Genomic DNA, 16,411 nt, shown 5'->3' with positions numbered 1-16,411 from the left:
AGGATAATAGCACTATATGATATTTCACACCGACTGTGGTGATCATTATACAACTGTGCCAATACAGGGGCTTAAAAGTCCCAAAATATTAGTAGACCATTAAACATGACCCCATTTTGGAGACTACATATTAAATAAGATTCTGATAAAAATATGAAGCAAGAACTACAGATGGAATGTGAAATTGAAGAAGTGATAGTGAAGAGTTGGGCAAGAACATTGAGATATGATTTATTATTGCAAAGTTATCATCATTCACAGCAATGCACAAATCATGTTAAATCAGATTTATATTTATTTTTAGCAGCATTTCATGTCAAGTCTGTAAGTACAAAAGCATGTGATACCCCATCTGACTGTCAATGCAGCATTTATATGCCGGTGTGGTATAGACGGATGCCAGGAGGTGTAAGGCACAGTCAGGGCACAACGCATGATTTAAGGATCTCTGCAGGAACGGACTCAGCCCTGCAGCAGGTCCAGAGGGAGCCCTGCTCCTTGCCTTCCTTATATGATTATATGTAAATGATATACTCATTGCCACACAAACCACTTGTGATCATCAAGGTAGAGAGTAGTCATCCAGTCATTCTTTCAGGAGGCAGCAATGCCCATGGTGTGATCTTTGATAGTTTCAAAACATGGAGGATGCCTTCTTTTTACAGGAGCTGAAACAAGAAATAGTGATAGATTACAGGCGGCCCCTGCTTAAGAACACCTGACTTACAGACGACCCCTATGCCCACTGTGACCTCTGGTGAAGCTCTCTAAATGCTTTACTTTAGTCCTAGACTGCAATGATCAATGATCAGCTGTAAGGTGTCTGTAATGAAGCTTTATTGATAATCATGGGTCCCATTACAGCAAAAAATTTTGAAACTCCAATTGTCACTGAGGCAAAAAAGAATTTTTGTCTGGATCTACAATTATAAAATATACGGTTTACATACAAATTCAACTTAACAACGTATGGAACCCCTACCCGGGGACTGTCTGTGTAGGGAAAGCTGAGGGTGTTTATGCTGCCCTCTCCTAGGAACAGGCGGTAGTGTATGGTAAACTGAGAGATTGCACAAAGAATATTCTGACTAAATCGATAGATTAAAGGGAACCTGTCCGGGCTATTTAGATTACTAAATACCAATAACAAGCCTCAGTACAGTGATACATTTATAGATATATCACACAATAAAGGCGCCCTTTGAGTGAGCGCTTACCTAGAAGTCTATAGACCCTGTCGTGAATTTGCCTGTAGTAATTTAGCTTATAGCATTTAACCACTTCAAGAGCAAATAGTGTGGTATACAGGAGGCTTACTACATCACACCAATTCAAAAGCTTTATTGCCTATTACCTGTCTCCCCACTAGCAGTGTGTGTGTGTGAACGCTTACCTAGAGGTCTATAGACCCTGTGTTAAACCTGACGTAGGTTGTGGTTGCTCACCCGGTTAATGACAATTGTGGAGAAAAATAAAAAATCCAGAGCCATAATCCATAAAAATCTACATTTTATTTAAATCCTTTAAAAAGCATGCAGTGGGCAAACGCAAGCAACACGATGTGGTAAAAGGGTAAAGTAGGACTCCATTATGGAGTTCTTCGTCAAGTTAAACTGGTCCCCACATCTAAAAACATTTACAGACAAAAGTTGTAAAACGGTCTAGAGGAACTTGCCTACTCCCTCCCCTTGAGAAACTCTTTAGCCCTCCCAGGCAGGGGCGCACCTGCCATGAGGCGAGTTGAGCATCTCGTCTCAGGCGGCGCGCCTCCTGCTCAACGAGGGGGCGGCACCGGCCGGTACTGAGCTCCCGGGCCGCACGCCGGACGGGACCGCGTTGCAGCCCACCTTGCTCCCCGACGCTGCCGGCACCTTGCGCCCGCCCCCCGACGCCGCCGGCACCGAGCTTCCGCCCCCCTGCCTGCATCAAACTCCCCCACTCCCCGTATACTTTTGGTCCCGCCCATAACTCCGCTCCCGGCTCCCCCTCCATTCCCTTCTCAACCCCGCTGCGCTCATGTCTCCCCTCCCCCTCCAGGCTCCCTGCTTCCCCCGCCCCCGCTCAAGTTCCAGGCTCCGTTACCGCTCCCCCCCCCTCAAGGCTCTCGGCTCCCGGCTCCCCCTCCATCCCGTCTGAACCCCCGCTCACTCCCCCCCCCCCTTCCCCGCTCCTGGCTCTCGACCTACCCGCTCCCGGCTCCCGCACTGCGCCACCGCCGCTGCAGGACAAGGCCCCGAACTTTCCAAGAACAGGTAAGGTTACTTTATATTTATATATATATATATATATATATATATATATATATATATATATATATATATATATATATATATATATATATATATATATATATATGTGTGTGTAATATGTGTATATATATATATATGTGTAATATGTGTAATATGTGTATATATATATATGTGTAATATGTGTAATATGTGTATATATATATATATGTGTAATATGTGTAATATGTGTATATATATATATATGTGTAATATGTGTAATATGTGTATATATATATATATATGTGTAATATGTGTAATATGTGTATATATATATATATATGTGTAATATGTGTAATATGTGTATATATATATGTGTAATATGTGTAATATGTGTATATATATATATATATATATATATATATATATGTGTAATATGTGTATATATATATATATATATATATATATATATGTGTAATATGTGTATATATATATATATATATATATATATATATATATATGTGTAATATGTGTATATATATATATATATGTGTAATATGTGTATATATATATATATATGTGTAATATGTGTATATATATATATATGTGTAATATGTGTATATATATATATATGTGTAATATGTGTATATATATATATGTGTAATATGTGTATATATATATATATATATATATATATATATATATATATATATATATATGTGTGTGTATATGTTATATGTGTGTGTGTATATATGTATATGTGTATATATGTTTGTGTGTGTCTATGCTGTATCTACTGTTTGTTTATGTGTATATATGCTGTATGTATATGCAGCATTTGTACTACATGGTGGTATTCTGTATGCATTTTATACTACTTGGTGGTACACTGTATCTATTTTATACTACTTGGTGGCACGCTGGATGCATTTTATACTACTTGGTGGCACGCTGTATGCATTTTATACTACACGGCGGTACGCTGGATGCATTTTATACTACATGGCTGTACGCTGGATGCATTTTATACTACATGGCTGTACTCTGGATGCATTTTATACTACATGGCTGTACTCTGGATGCATTTTATACTACATGGCGATATGCTGTATGTATTTTATACTACATGGCGGTATGCTGTATGTATTTTATAGTACATGATGGTACGCTGTATGCATTTTATAGTACATGGCGATACGCTGTATGCATTTTATACCACATGGTGATAAGCTGTATGTATTTTATACCACATGGTGATAAGCTGTATGCATTTTATACCACATGGTGATAAGCTGTATGCATTTTATACCACATGGCGGTACGCTGTATGCATTTTATACTATATGGCGGTACGCGGTATGCATTTTATACTACATGGCGGTACGCTATATGCATTTTATACCCGCTGTATGCATTTTGCATTGCTTTATTTTTACACCAAACCAATATGATGGATCTGGTCCTGACACTCCCTGATATATCACATATATTGGCGGGGGGGGGGGGGGGGGGCGTCTCTCTATGGCTCGCCTCAGGCAGCAGACAGGCTTGGTACACCCCTGCTCCCAGGTAACATATGAGCACCAAGAAAGAGCGTTGTCCACATTGTCAAGTTGTTTAGTTTTATAAGATACATACAAGAATTATATTGTTTCCTTTTTTAAATAGAATTAAATACAAAGAAACAAAGTTTAAAGCACGACTCGGTAGGTCACAGGGCGTGACTTACCACAACTGCCAGCAAGATGTAGCATTTCCCATGTGTCCTACAAGGTGTGGTTTACTAAAGCTGCCGGCATGTAGCGGCTCTCCTATGGGTGTATACTTACTAATGTAGTCACACATCTGATGTCACCCCAGCGCATCTTCTGTATAACATGACCTCATTCTCATGGAAGTATTTCTATATAAAAACGCTGTGGGAAAGGGAAACTACAAGTGATCTTTAGGGGAGGTTTTTTTTATCTATTTGCATTATCCGATTATTATAAGGGGACAAAGATACACTTGGGTAAAAAACAAAATTAGCAGGCAGAAAAATAAAATATAAAATCTATTTTTAGAATCAGCAACTTATTATATATATCGGGAGTAACAAAAAGGCTGGGACGGTGGAATATTAAATATTTCTCTAAGACTCGTGCCCTTGGCTCCCACCATCAATTTACTTGTATTGTAAGGGGACAGTGAATAAATTATAAGACAAATCGCTCTGAGGTGCTCTGCTGATGTGGCCGGAGCACTCCAGACTGATTAGCATCATTTTTATAACTTTACATTGCCGCAATCACAGTGTATAGAGTTCTAATAAAAGAAGTCCTGTGCAGTGTACTTCCTTGGGAACTTATAAGCAAGACACATCCAGCATATTTGGAATCCCCTAGAAACATTACACTGATTCCATCTACGATATAAGTATATAAGTAATTTCATTGACAGAAAATTTCAGGGATCATGGATGTTCCACAAAGTTGAAGACCATCCCTCCCCCGCCTCCTGTCATGTGCATTAAAGGGGTTTTCTCACAAACAGAAGTTAGGCCCTATCCACAGGATAGGGCACAACTTGCTCATCAGTGGGGGTCTCAGTGATGAGAACCCCACAGATCACGAAATCGAGGGGTCCGATGGGGTCCCACGTACCTCCAACGGCCCCCTCATTGCTCTGTCGGAGTAATGGAGCCGATGGAAATTTCAAAGCGCCACGGATAGGGCCTAACTTCTTTTTGGGAGAAAACACCTTTAGGCAGGCAGGGGAGGGAGATGGATGTTGTTGAGTAGAAGCAACTGAAACACAGTCACACAGACTGGTCCCCCATCACCCTCCCCTGGGACTCCCTACACACTGCCTGCAGGGAGACAGGTAATGGGAAATAAAGCTTTTGAATTGGTGTGATGTAGTAAGCCTTTAATCCAGTATACCACACTATTTGGCTCTTGAAGTGGTTAAATGCTAAGGCATATTAGTTATATTACCCATGATCATATTAGTTATATTACCCACAGTAAACCTCAGGCGCCTGGGGCTTCCAAACACTTTGTAGATCATCAATGATCAATGAAATTTTTCTCCTTCTTTGTACTAGAAAAGATTGTTAAACTAAAAGAAGGGGTGATTGAGACAATAAACTGTTACGAGAGGACTTTTGGATTCTCCATTTAGATCTTAAGATTTCTAAAATGCTGAAATTGTAAATCAGATTTAATGTTTATTTATTAATAGATTTGCTTTATTTTCCTTTTTGTCTTTTTCTTCTCCATCCTTCAATGCTGCAATTTTCTGTATCTACGTTATATATCCTGGTGGCCTCAACCTTGGTGTTGTAGTTACCGAAACAAGAGTTTATCTTTGTCCCCTTATACGAATTGGATAATACAAATAGATAAAAAAAACTCCCATAAAGATCACTTGTAGTTTCCCTTTCCCACAGCGTTTTTATATAGAAATACTTCCATGAGAATGAGGTCATGTTATACAGAAGATGCGCTGGGGTGACATCAGATGTGTGACTACATTAGTAAGTATACACCCATAGGAGAGCCGCTACATGCCGGCAGCTTTGGTAAACCACACCTAGTAGGGAAATGCTACATCTTGCTGGCAGTCGTGATGTGCCCTGTGCCCTACCAAGTCTGGGTTTAAACATTGTCTCTTTGTATTTAATTTAATTTTTTTTTAAAAAGGAGACAATATAATTCTTGTATGTATCTTATAAAACTAAACAACTTGACAATGTGGACAATGCTCTTTCTTGGTGCTCATTATTGTGATGCACTTATAGTAGAAGTTTGCAAAAACTCTTTATTACATAATACCTAATTTAAAAAAAAAAAAATCAACCCAGGTTGACCTCTCTGACCCACCAAGGACCCCATTTCTAACGTCATATTCTAGACCTCCAACTTCTCTTTGGATTTTTTGTTAAAGGAAATGAAAGAAGACAAGGCATATTTAATCTAGCCACCAGAACTGGACAGATTATAAAGTAAGGAATGTCCTATCTACAATGTATTCTGTATCTGAGACCTCAGCATCATGGACTAGGGAGAGCCAAGGAATACAGCCCACCTAGAGAGTAACCCCAATTTCCCCCCCCTGCCCAATGCACACAATACTACTACTGGGAAGAGATCCAGGAATGTGGCCTGATGTGATTATCTGTACTCAGATGAATGTACTTCCCTGGCTAGAATAAGCACTTCACTAAGTAACCGGGGTCAGAAAGACCTTTTCACTCGGTCACTGCACTGCTGGGAGTAAAAAGGAAGTGGTTATGTCTGCACCACGCTCGCCCTGAGTAGTGGAAACAATTACACGACAAGAGATGGAGTTTACACACAAATCATTAACTCGTCACATCACAGTAAAAACATCAACCAGCAAAGAGCCCGCACCACCTCAGCGTAACCCTCTATGCCTCAATCTACACCTCAAGCACTGCTACATCAATACATGACATCACAGACCTTGAGCTATCCAGGGAAACACGAGCCACCAAGATGGTCTGCATTAAAATCTCCAAGCAAATGGTGTCAAAATCTGGGCAAGTGCATTTACCCTTCTTTTCAGCTGTGGAGGAACCGGAGTTATTGACATATGTATCTTAAAATACAGTTTTTGGTGCACACCATGTTTGCAAAAAGAAATTGTGACTTTTCTCAAAAGTGGGTGAAAATCAAAAGCAGGCAGAGGCAGAAATGCCTTTACACAAAAATGTGTTACATCCATCTATTCACTTACATACAGCACTGCTACATCCATCCAATTACTCACACATATATCTGTTACATCCATCCATCCATTCACTCCCACACAAATCTGTTACATCAATCTATTCACTCATAAATCTGCTACATGCACACACCCATCCATTCACCCACATACAGCTCGGCTACATCCATCCAACCATTTACTCACATACAGCTCGGCTACATCCATCCATTGACTCACACACAAATTTGTTACATCCATCTATTCACTCACAAATCTGCTATATACATACACCCATCTATTCACTCACATACAGCTTGGCTACATCCATCCATTCTGGACATTAAAGTGATGAAACATATGCTCAGTCACATGCTTCAAACCTCACTCTACCTGCAGGTATTTCTCATGTCAGGATGGGAAGTGAGAGGGAACGGTCTTTGAAATCTCTCTTGGAGATTGGGTGAATTGTTGACAAAGCATTTTATCCGATCTCCTGGACAGCAGTCAGGAGGGTCCGGCAGTGTTGAATCCTCCTGACCTTCAGAATATAAGATACAGGCAATTTTACCTAGACTTTTTCTTGTTAAAAAGTGTGTCTTATAGTCCGAAAAATAAAGTAATAACATTCCATGGCTGCTTATGTCACAATTACTTGAGTGTGAACCAATAACCTTCATACTGAGCCAGGCTAAGCTGAGCCAGCGTCCGCCACCGATTACAATTACTATACACTTACAGTTAGTGTCCGAATGCTGAGAGCTGGACAAGAAGTTGCTGCTTCCTCTTATGGACGCGGATAAAGCTGACAGCCGGGTACTCTGGACATCTGCCTTCAATTTTTCTTCCTTTATGGTATTAAAAAAAAAAATATTCATAATTGGTAAGTCCCATTAAAGGGTTTGCCGGACATGCAGTTCACAACTAAGATGTAACATTTCATAGCAAGAACCCTACAGGCAAACAAAGGAACTATTTACTAGGTGAACATGTGGCTCTTTATACCAGAGTTATAAAAATCTGTAAGCTTCCTGTAACCGCCTCTGGTTATTACTGACCCAGTCATCTCTGAGCCCAGCAGATTAATCTCACATCCCAAAAACACAGCGTTACAGTCAGCTGAATCCTACTACTCCTGTCAGTGCCATCCCTCAATGTGAGAACTTTGGATTTATTAGATCAAGGAGATCTAGACCCAGGAGCCAAGAAGAACCTGTCAGACAGATGAGATTTCATCTTGGTTTGGAACACAATTCATAGCTATAATACCTTGGCTTCATGACTGACTGCACACATATGCCAGTACTATTGGGTAGAAGTGGTGACAACTCCAGCTGTAAGGACCAAAGCTGTGCTCACCGAATTCCTGGCACAGTTCACAGACCCAAATGCTCAATATACTTTGGTTACTGTAAATCAAATTGCCATGTTGAAGGTGTCATATATTCCTGGCTCTAAGAGACTGTACTAATGTAGAGTACATTATTTGAGACAACGTAATGACATCAATTAAACCTAGAACTGTCCTCTCCTTGGAAGCTAATGGAGAGGGCTCTTACAATCTAATCTCTTGTGGATATAGTTTTTAGGATGCAATTTTGACCTAAGAGGACTGAAGTGTTGCTGTACCTCTCTCCTTGGTTTGGTGCTTGCAATCACTTGCAGGCTTTGTGAGGCGATGGGTGTGCTCTGGCATTGTTACAAGACTTAACCTATAATAAGTGGATCGTTTTTTGGGGCTGGGTGTAGGGGAGTGCAGCTGAGAGATGAGCCTGGGGCTCTATCAAGGAAAATATAGAAATGTAATCATGTTTTATTGGAAGCAAAGATCCTCCTCCGTCAGCAGATTTAATAAGTGTCTGCGTGACACAATTTTTACAATCTTTGCTACTGAAGTCTAAAAAAAAAAAAGTCAGGTAAAAACAACTCTCCTGTTGCTACATGGAATCCATCAATGCTATTGACAGATCTTTGCCTCCGTGATATTCTGCTGTGCAATAGATCTGCACTTTAAACAACTCAAAAAAAAAAAACCCATTGTTCCTATTAGGATATATGGGTAACATAAGAAAGCTGGTCCCCTGCTCTTAAACCTTCCCCTTTCCTAAATGCAGCTAGAAAGACCATCTCTGTCTCATCATGTATTTTATGGTCATCATTTAATGCATACTAGATACTGTCTCGAAAATTGCCAGGCAAAGACAACCTGGGTGGAATTCGTAGCAATAACAGATATGCTGCATGTGTAAATCCCGCACTGAATAACCTATAACACTTGTATTCGCAATATATGGATGATAGCGGATTACAACTTATTCCCCAATTCTGGCACGTTCACAGTGGCTCTCCTGTGTATGTTGCACACCATGCCGTTACAAGGAACTCTTGAAAACCAAGCAGCAAGTTCACAACGATTTTATCATTAGCAATTATCATGCAACTGTTCCAGCAAAGCCGAACTGCTCATCATGACTACATCGACTCGGAGTTACTTAATGGATTTGGACAGTAATAATATGATAAAAAGTCTAGGAACAGCCCTAGTCTTACATCCCTGCAGACACATTTAAGGGGTTGTACAATCTAATCATTGTATAATGAACAGTTTATTAGAAATTGGAATGTGGTTAGAATTCACTTGGATATCTTTTGATCTATGTGTATAGTAGGTTCCTGTAGCAGAGCTCATTACCCTGTATTCCTGGATCCTGCGCTTGGAGTCTTCCAGCTGTTGTTGCAGGGAGCCAACAATCTCTCGGTACTGAGCATACCTTTCCTCCATCACTTCTCTTTGTAGGTGAGAGTCCTGTATGGAAAATGGGACATAATGGAGGAGATGTATTAATATGTTGTACATTAGACAAGTGCAGTGTAGAGACTAGACAGAGGAGATGAGAATAAAGTTCTATATGTCGTAGACTAGGAACATGTATAAAAGAAGGGACGGGTGTGTGAGACGCTAGCAACGCCCCGGAAGAAGCCTTGCCGGCGAAACCCTGGGTCGGGCGGATAAAAAGCTAGCGTCCCGTTATGTGAATTTGTGATATGCGCATTTTTAATGGACTCTTGTGAGTATGATGAACTGAAATAAATTTTAACTTTATTGGAACGTACCACACCATCTGCCTGCATATTTTCTTCCAGCTAGAAATATAATTAAAGGAGGAGAATGAGAGTGCGATGGTGCTAGTCTGAATGGTGACATACTTTCAGCAGGAGAAACTGAGGATTAGTGCTGTTCATCAGTGTTTTAAGATGGAATAACGAGGGAGAAGAAGAATATTTGGAGCTCCGGTCATAGTGAAATTATTTTCTATATTTCTGTGGACTTTTCAAAGACTGTGTGGACCGGTCTTATACCGTGAGTAGCTCCTTAAGGGGCAAACTGTGCACCACGAACAACTGTGTTTCTGTGCTAGAGACTAGACCGTTCTCAGCTGCACCAGATTAATAATTGTATCTGGTGCTGGATGATAAAACTGGTGCAGTATAAGACTGGTGCAGTATAAGACTGGTCGTACGTTGCACCTCCTATTAGTTTCTATATGTAAGCAGATTTCAGGCGGTAAATAATGAAGAACCAGGGCAGGATACCTGCGCCTTTTGGTTTTCATTCCCTAATGGAGTATAAGTAATCTGTTTAATGAAATCTACCACCAAAACCAAGCATAATAGATCAGAGACACTTACTCATAGATGCAGACACTGAGATCTTCTTAAATTTGTTATTTTGTGGACTCTTTCCTTCTAAAATCAAGTGTTAAAAGTATGATAATGAGCCAGAAAGGCTTTGGAGGGTGTTACCAGAGTCCTTCTGCGCTGCAACTTCCCAGGCTGCTATACCATCTCCCCTTCCCCACTGCTTCCTTCAGCTTTCAGAATTATTCAGTCCTTCAGAATAATTAGCATAATTATAAAGTTCATTGTAAAAGGAAGGAGGCTATCGATAACAAATATAAGAAGATTACCACAGTCATGGTACATGGATCTATGAACAAGTTTATCTTGCTTGATTTTGATGGCAGATTTCCTATAAAAAGGCCCTTAGCTGACTGGGCTGGATGACTTGAAGGATGCTGGAAGGACTCCATGCACTTCTTTCTTCATTTTTATACGTGATCTCTATTGGTCACCTGAGATGTGCAGTCGACAGGATATGAGCACTACAACCACAAAATTTGACAGCTCTCATGTGGCTTACCCATGGATGCCCCGCACAATAATGGCGTGTTCCCTCCCCCTAGCATATGTCCATGTGGTCAAGTCAAAGATCAGAATTTATTGGAGAAATGTTCCCAGCTTCTGGCATTGAGCAGCAGCAGACAGGAATGATGTATTATGCTGTGATGAAATGTATTGGGTTTCTTTGTCCTTATAATTGATTCTCTATATCTTGGCCCCAGTTACTAGAGGATGAAGCAGGAGTGTGCGCTAGCTGCGGTTAAATCAGCCCCTTCTTATGTGATACACAATGCGTAACCATGGCGGCACACCTGTTTCCCATTTCCATCACTCTGCACACATACCAACATATGGGACAATCCCCAGAATAATACAGCACGTGAGCCACCGATATCCCATCCCAGAGCCAATCCTGGTCCTCACTACTAAACCTCCACCCCCCATTATCTGGGATTGTATTCTCTCTAGTAAGGTCCACTACACAAATATGAAAGAAATGTTAAAATGCAGCAGGTCTGGTGACCAGGAGGCAGCTAATCCCAGGCCCGGAGTGCGAGATGTGGCTGAATGGAACAATGCATTTCTCATAGCTGTGTCCGCACGTTCCCATCACTCTCTGCAGAAAGCATTTTCCCTCCACAGGACCCAATTGTGGCGGAAGGTCTGAGTTGCACTATAGCCGAGAGCTGACACTGCAGCTTAAAGAATAGGACTCATTCATGCCAGCCCTATTCAGATCATTTTCTCAAGGTCGCTCCGTACTGTATTTCCTCCTTTGTTCCCTCACACCGGAATATTTCCTTAGATCAGTGAATACCAATGTCCTAGGGGTCTATTCATGACAAGTGCACATTGTGAGCACTCTGCCGTTTCTCAGCTCTTGGGGTCCAGAGATTAAAGGTAAAAGCCTTGCGTCCGTAGGATCTCTCTGCTAGAACAGACATTTGTTATTATGCAGTAAAGCGTGAGGCCTTGAGACACCTTGTAACAGTGGAGTTTGCCTGCCAAATGATCGGCACATGTTATTGCTTTTAATAGTGTCACTTAAATGGCAATCCAAGAAAGGGATCTTTAATCTTCTTATAAATGAACAGGAAGATACACAACTTTTTTGCTGCAGTACCGACTTGACAAAGTTCTTCTCAACTCAACTCCCTTTGTTTCCATTGCAGAACATACCGGACTCACGCAGATGGTTATTGTAGTGACCCTGTAAAAGCACTTTCTGATACTTTTTTGCATTGAAATGGTTTAATAGCTGAGTAAAGGGAAGCTGGAAGCACACCGTAGTAAAGGGGTTTATGTAACATAAAGCTTCTATCTCCTGGTATATACTCACATTTAGATCCTTCATGTCATCCAAGAGACTGAGCTTTTCTGGTACAGATTCCAGGTGGTCCAGGGCCATGCGTGTACTCTGTATAATGAAGACAAGAGTGAGCAGGTAAGACATTGCATACACTAGTGTGAATAGTGAATATTGGACCCAGCATCAAAACTTGGGAAGTGCTATGAAAGTGTGGAATACAGAGTAGAACAGAACTCATCACTATACTGGAAGAGCACCCTGCGCCGACTGCGAGGAACCTGACAGATGTTCTCAACTACAAACTACAAATTACTGCGGCCTGTAGGTGCAGCAATTCACTGAAAATCCAATTTACCAGAATATGTTGCAATTAAAATGACTTCTTTGTAGGATGTAAAACAAACATGCAGATGAAATTGTCTCAATAAAGCAAATGAGAATAGAGCCGCTTTACTTTATGGTATCAACGTAATAGAAAACGTATGATATAATTAGAAGATGCTCCAACGATGGTCACTGCAGCATCAACATTACCCAAATGAGACGAATGAATATACAGATTTGATTGTGTCCGTTCTGAGCCCGAGATAACAATTTCCTGACCCATGGCATTTTGGCGACAGGCTTTACCCTTCTGAAATATTTGATATAGACACATGAGGAAAGTTATCAGGAAACTTATTTGGCACAGAAATTTATGAAATATGGTAATCTGAAGTGTTAAATACACAGGTTTTTTCACCACAGCAGTAATAGTGGAGTGACAGTATGAGAGGTTACAGGTAAGTTAAAGTGTGTCATGCTCAGAAATATCTTCTTGGCCTTGCACAGGATATAACTGTAATGTATTATGGCTAATAGTACATTAGCTACATGAATGGGTCTTTACTGTACGTTCCTGCACTTAAAGGGGGTCTACCACCTCCCCAGGCATTAATATCTGCTGGCAGCATGCTATATAAAAATAACTGCATTTTTTATCCATTATATATGTTGAGAAATTCCCTCTTAAGGCTACATTCACACGATGTATGCCCGGCGTACCGTAGTACGGCGGGCATACATCGGCGCTGCGGAGAGGAGCAGGGCATGAGCGCTGCTCACCCCCGCCCCTCTCCATAGGCAGATACAGCGCACGGCACCGTATCACGGGAAAAGATAGGACATGTCCTATCTTTTCCCGGGCTACGGAGTGGTACGGTGCCGCACGTGTGCGGCACCGTCCTGCTTCCGTACAGGGCCGTGAGCCCATAGAAGTGTATGGGGGGGGGGGGGGCGTATATCGGCCGTATATACGTCCCCCATACATGTCCTATCTTTTCCCGGGCTACGGAGTGGTACCATCCTGCTCCCGTACAGGGCCATGAGCCCATAGAAGTGTATGGGGGGGCGTATATCGGCCGTATATACGTCCCCCATACATGTGTGTGAATGTAGCCTAAATCTGTATGCTAACGAGTTTCACACAGGCTATGACCTTAGCACCTGCAGCACTGCTATCCCTGTCTGGACCATTACCCTCTCTTTCACATAAGCAGGAGATTTGTCTTGTGTAAAGCCTGGAGCGACACTGGACACATCTGGTTGCCCCAACTATCTCATTAGCATAAGGATTAAACTGGGAATATCTTGAAAATGGGCAGAAATAATAAAGGTATGATAGTAATCACAGGACATTCCTATTGCATAAGCAGAGTATAAAGGTCTTCAGAAGTGGTATACTCTATTTAACAGCATTGTCCAGTTGTTGCCACAGCAGGAGAGGTCCCAAACAGGGTGTTAGGATCGAACCAAGGATGTCAGATTCCTGAACCATTACTGTCTAAATCAGACTAACATAATTTGAAATTGGAGTGTAGAAAAAGTGAATTAGCGGTCAAATTTTCCAAGTGGCATATAAAAATTTTGCACATTCAGTCGAACATAAGGGACTAATCGTGAATTTTTACTAATAAAAATGTGAATTTTTAAATAGAACCTTGCTCTATAATACATGGTTTTTAAAGCCATGCTCTCGGTGTATATTTTTGTCTGAACATACTCCTAGTGTATGCTTCTGTCTTCATCAGGACAAAGATTTTGTCTCCCAGTCTATGAAAGTAGCTATTCCTACATATCTTAATAAGGTCATAAATTGAAAAGCTGTGAAGTAGTCACTATAGAATGATTTTCTTTTACTGTGCACCTGACACACAGAGGTTATAGAGCAGGAGGGGCAGATTGATAAGTTTTGTGGGAAAAGTCATTAATCCAGATATATCTAAAGCATGAAGAGACAGTATTCAGTCAACGATGGGGAAGACTCATTGTTGTCTAAACATGAAAAGGACTGAGATATACTTTTAATAGCTCCTCCTGCTCTATAACATGCTACCTGCAGATAGGACACTGTGTACAATCTGCATAGCTCCTCCACCTTTATAACATACTGCCAGCAGTTAATATTTGTACTATGTTTTAAAGATCTGTTTAATGAAAATGGAATCTTAAGAGGCCACAAGAGCTACACATGGATAAATGTTGTCACCTGGAATAAAATTCTATGTTGTTATTCATTGACGAAGAGGAGTTAGAAACCAGGGCAGGTCAAGAGGACTAAGCAACGGCGAGGCCCACTCCTAAGTTGGGGCAGTGGAAGAGTATGTGGCTACCAGTTGTGTGATAGACAAAAAAGGAGCTGTGAGGGGTCTTCTGATTATTAACATTCTGTACATTTACCTCATTCTCTTTCATACTCCCGTACTCAATAAACTTTCCCAAAGTCTGTGGTTCTACAGACAATGATTCAGATACAAGTGTGACCCTATGTCTTCCTATAGCTACAAACACTGGAACAACCAGGATTGATTCCTTTGGTCTATCATGGAAGACCTGCATATGTTCTCAAGGAAGGTATCCAGGACTCGCCTTAGCTGTGAGACCTTTAACACTTATAACTGTTCAAGAACATTTCATAAAGAATTCTCATCGCTTGACCTTTTTATTCCCCTCAAGAATAATCCCCATTTAGCTTGAATTTTTTGTTCTACAAACTCCTTGAGGCTGAGCATGTGATGGAGAATGTCTTCACAGCTCCACATGCTGAAGGTGCATCACTTTCTCTACTCCCAATGAGAGAAAACATGAAAACCTATGAGACGCGCTTCTCGATGTCTCCAAGTACAATCCGCATAGAGGAGATGGGAGATAAAGCTTCCAATCACTGGGCTGTCACTAGCAAAAGTGGAGGCTTTAATAATTTCCTTCTGCTACCGCCGCCGCTGTCCTTTCAGTAGATCAGATTTTTGTCAAGCAGTTTGTTACTTTGGATACAAAGTGTCAAAGTAACTTAACACTTAATCTGTCAGCTGCTTCCAAGTATACCGATAAAACAGGGAACAAAAAAAAATAAGAAATTATACCCAGGATTGGATAACATTACTTTGGTGCTACTACTGTCCTCTCTGACGGGGGTCATTGGTACCCTCTGCCTTGGAATACTAAATCTGTCCAGAAAGTACAGTTGCCGTGTGCAGGTTCATGCCAGCAAGGGTATATACAGCATACAATGTGATTTACAAGAAGAAGTGGTATACAGAGGAACCTACAGTGAAAAGGATTTCCCATACAAAATGACAGATCATGATATGAGGCACTGAAGGGACTAGGACTAAGATTTGGGTGATATACTGTGAAGAGCTGTACACTGACTGCTATCCCCGTTGACTGACTGGAAGGACTTACAGCACTTCTAAGCGGGATGCCAGACATCTCTGTTCTAGGAGCAGTACTGTAGGACCCCCTGAACGCACAAGCTTCACTAGTGTAGTATCTCTTATGCTTGGGGCCTGATCATTCAGGCACTAATTACTGTAAAAGAGTAAACTACATTAAAGAGAACCTGTCACCAGGGACCTCATTTTCACTAAAGACAGGTTACAGAAGCCCATCACACCTACAGTGCAAATATGCCTTTCTGCCTTTATTATGCATTTACTTTAAAATA

The 16,411-nt window shown here is 41.1% G+C and overlaps 1 protein-coding gene across 5 annotated transcripts in view; it reads right to left on the bottom strand.

The window, feature by feature from the left end:
* Positions 1–274: 274 nt before the first annotated feature.
* The window catches only part of CEP128 (centrosomal protein 128), a 108,309-nt gene continuing 92,172 nt past the window's right edge, over positions 275–16,411 (bottom strand). For 3 of the 5 annotated variants that reach the window (XM_072116743.1, XM_072116745.1, XM_072116744.1), the window contains 4 exons: positions 12,457–12,534; positions 9,628–9,741; positions 7,675–7,783; positions 275–668 (listed from right to left, as the gene is read on the bottom strand). In XM_072116743.1, the coding sequence (XP_071972844.1) occupies positions 595–668; positions 7,675–7,783; positions 9,628–9,741; positions 12,457–12,534 (375 nt within the window). In that variant the 3' untranslated portion in view covers positions 275–594. Of the gene's footprint in view, positions 669–7,674; positions 7,784–9,626; positions 9,742–12,456; positions 12,535–16,411 lie in introns of those variants that run through there. The other 2 variants (XR_011848909.1, XR_011848908.1) reach the window with 2 other exon arrangements.

The sequence above is a fragment of the Engystomops pustulosus genome, chromosome 7, assembly GCF_040894005.1.
Source record: "Engystomops pustulosus chromosome 7, aEngPut4.maternal, whole genome shotgun sequence".
NCBI classification, from domain to species: domain Eukaryota; kingdom Metazoa; phylum Chordata; class Amphibia; order Anura; family Leptodactylidae; genus Engystomops; species Engystomops pustulosus.
Note: the sequence above shows the minus strand (reverse complement) of the source record. Positions and strands in the feature narration are given on the sequence as shown.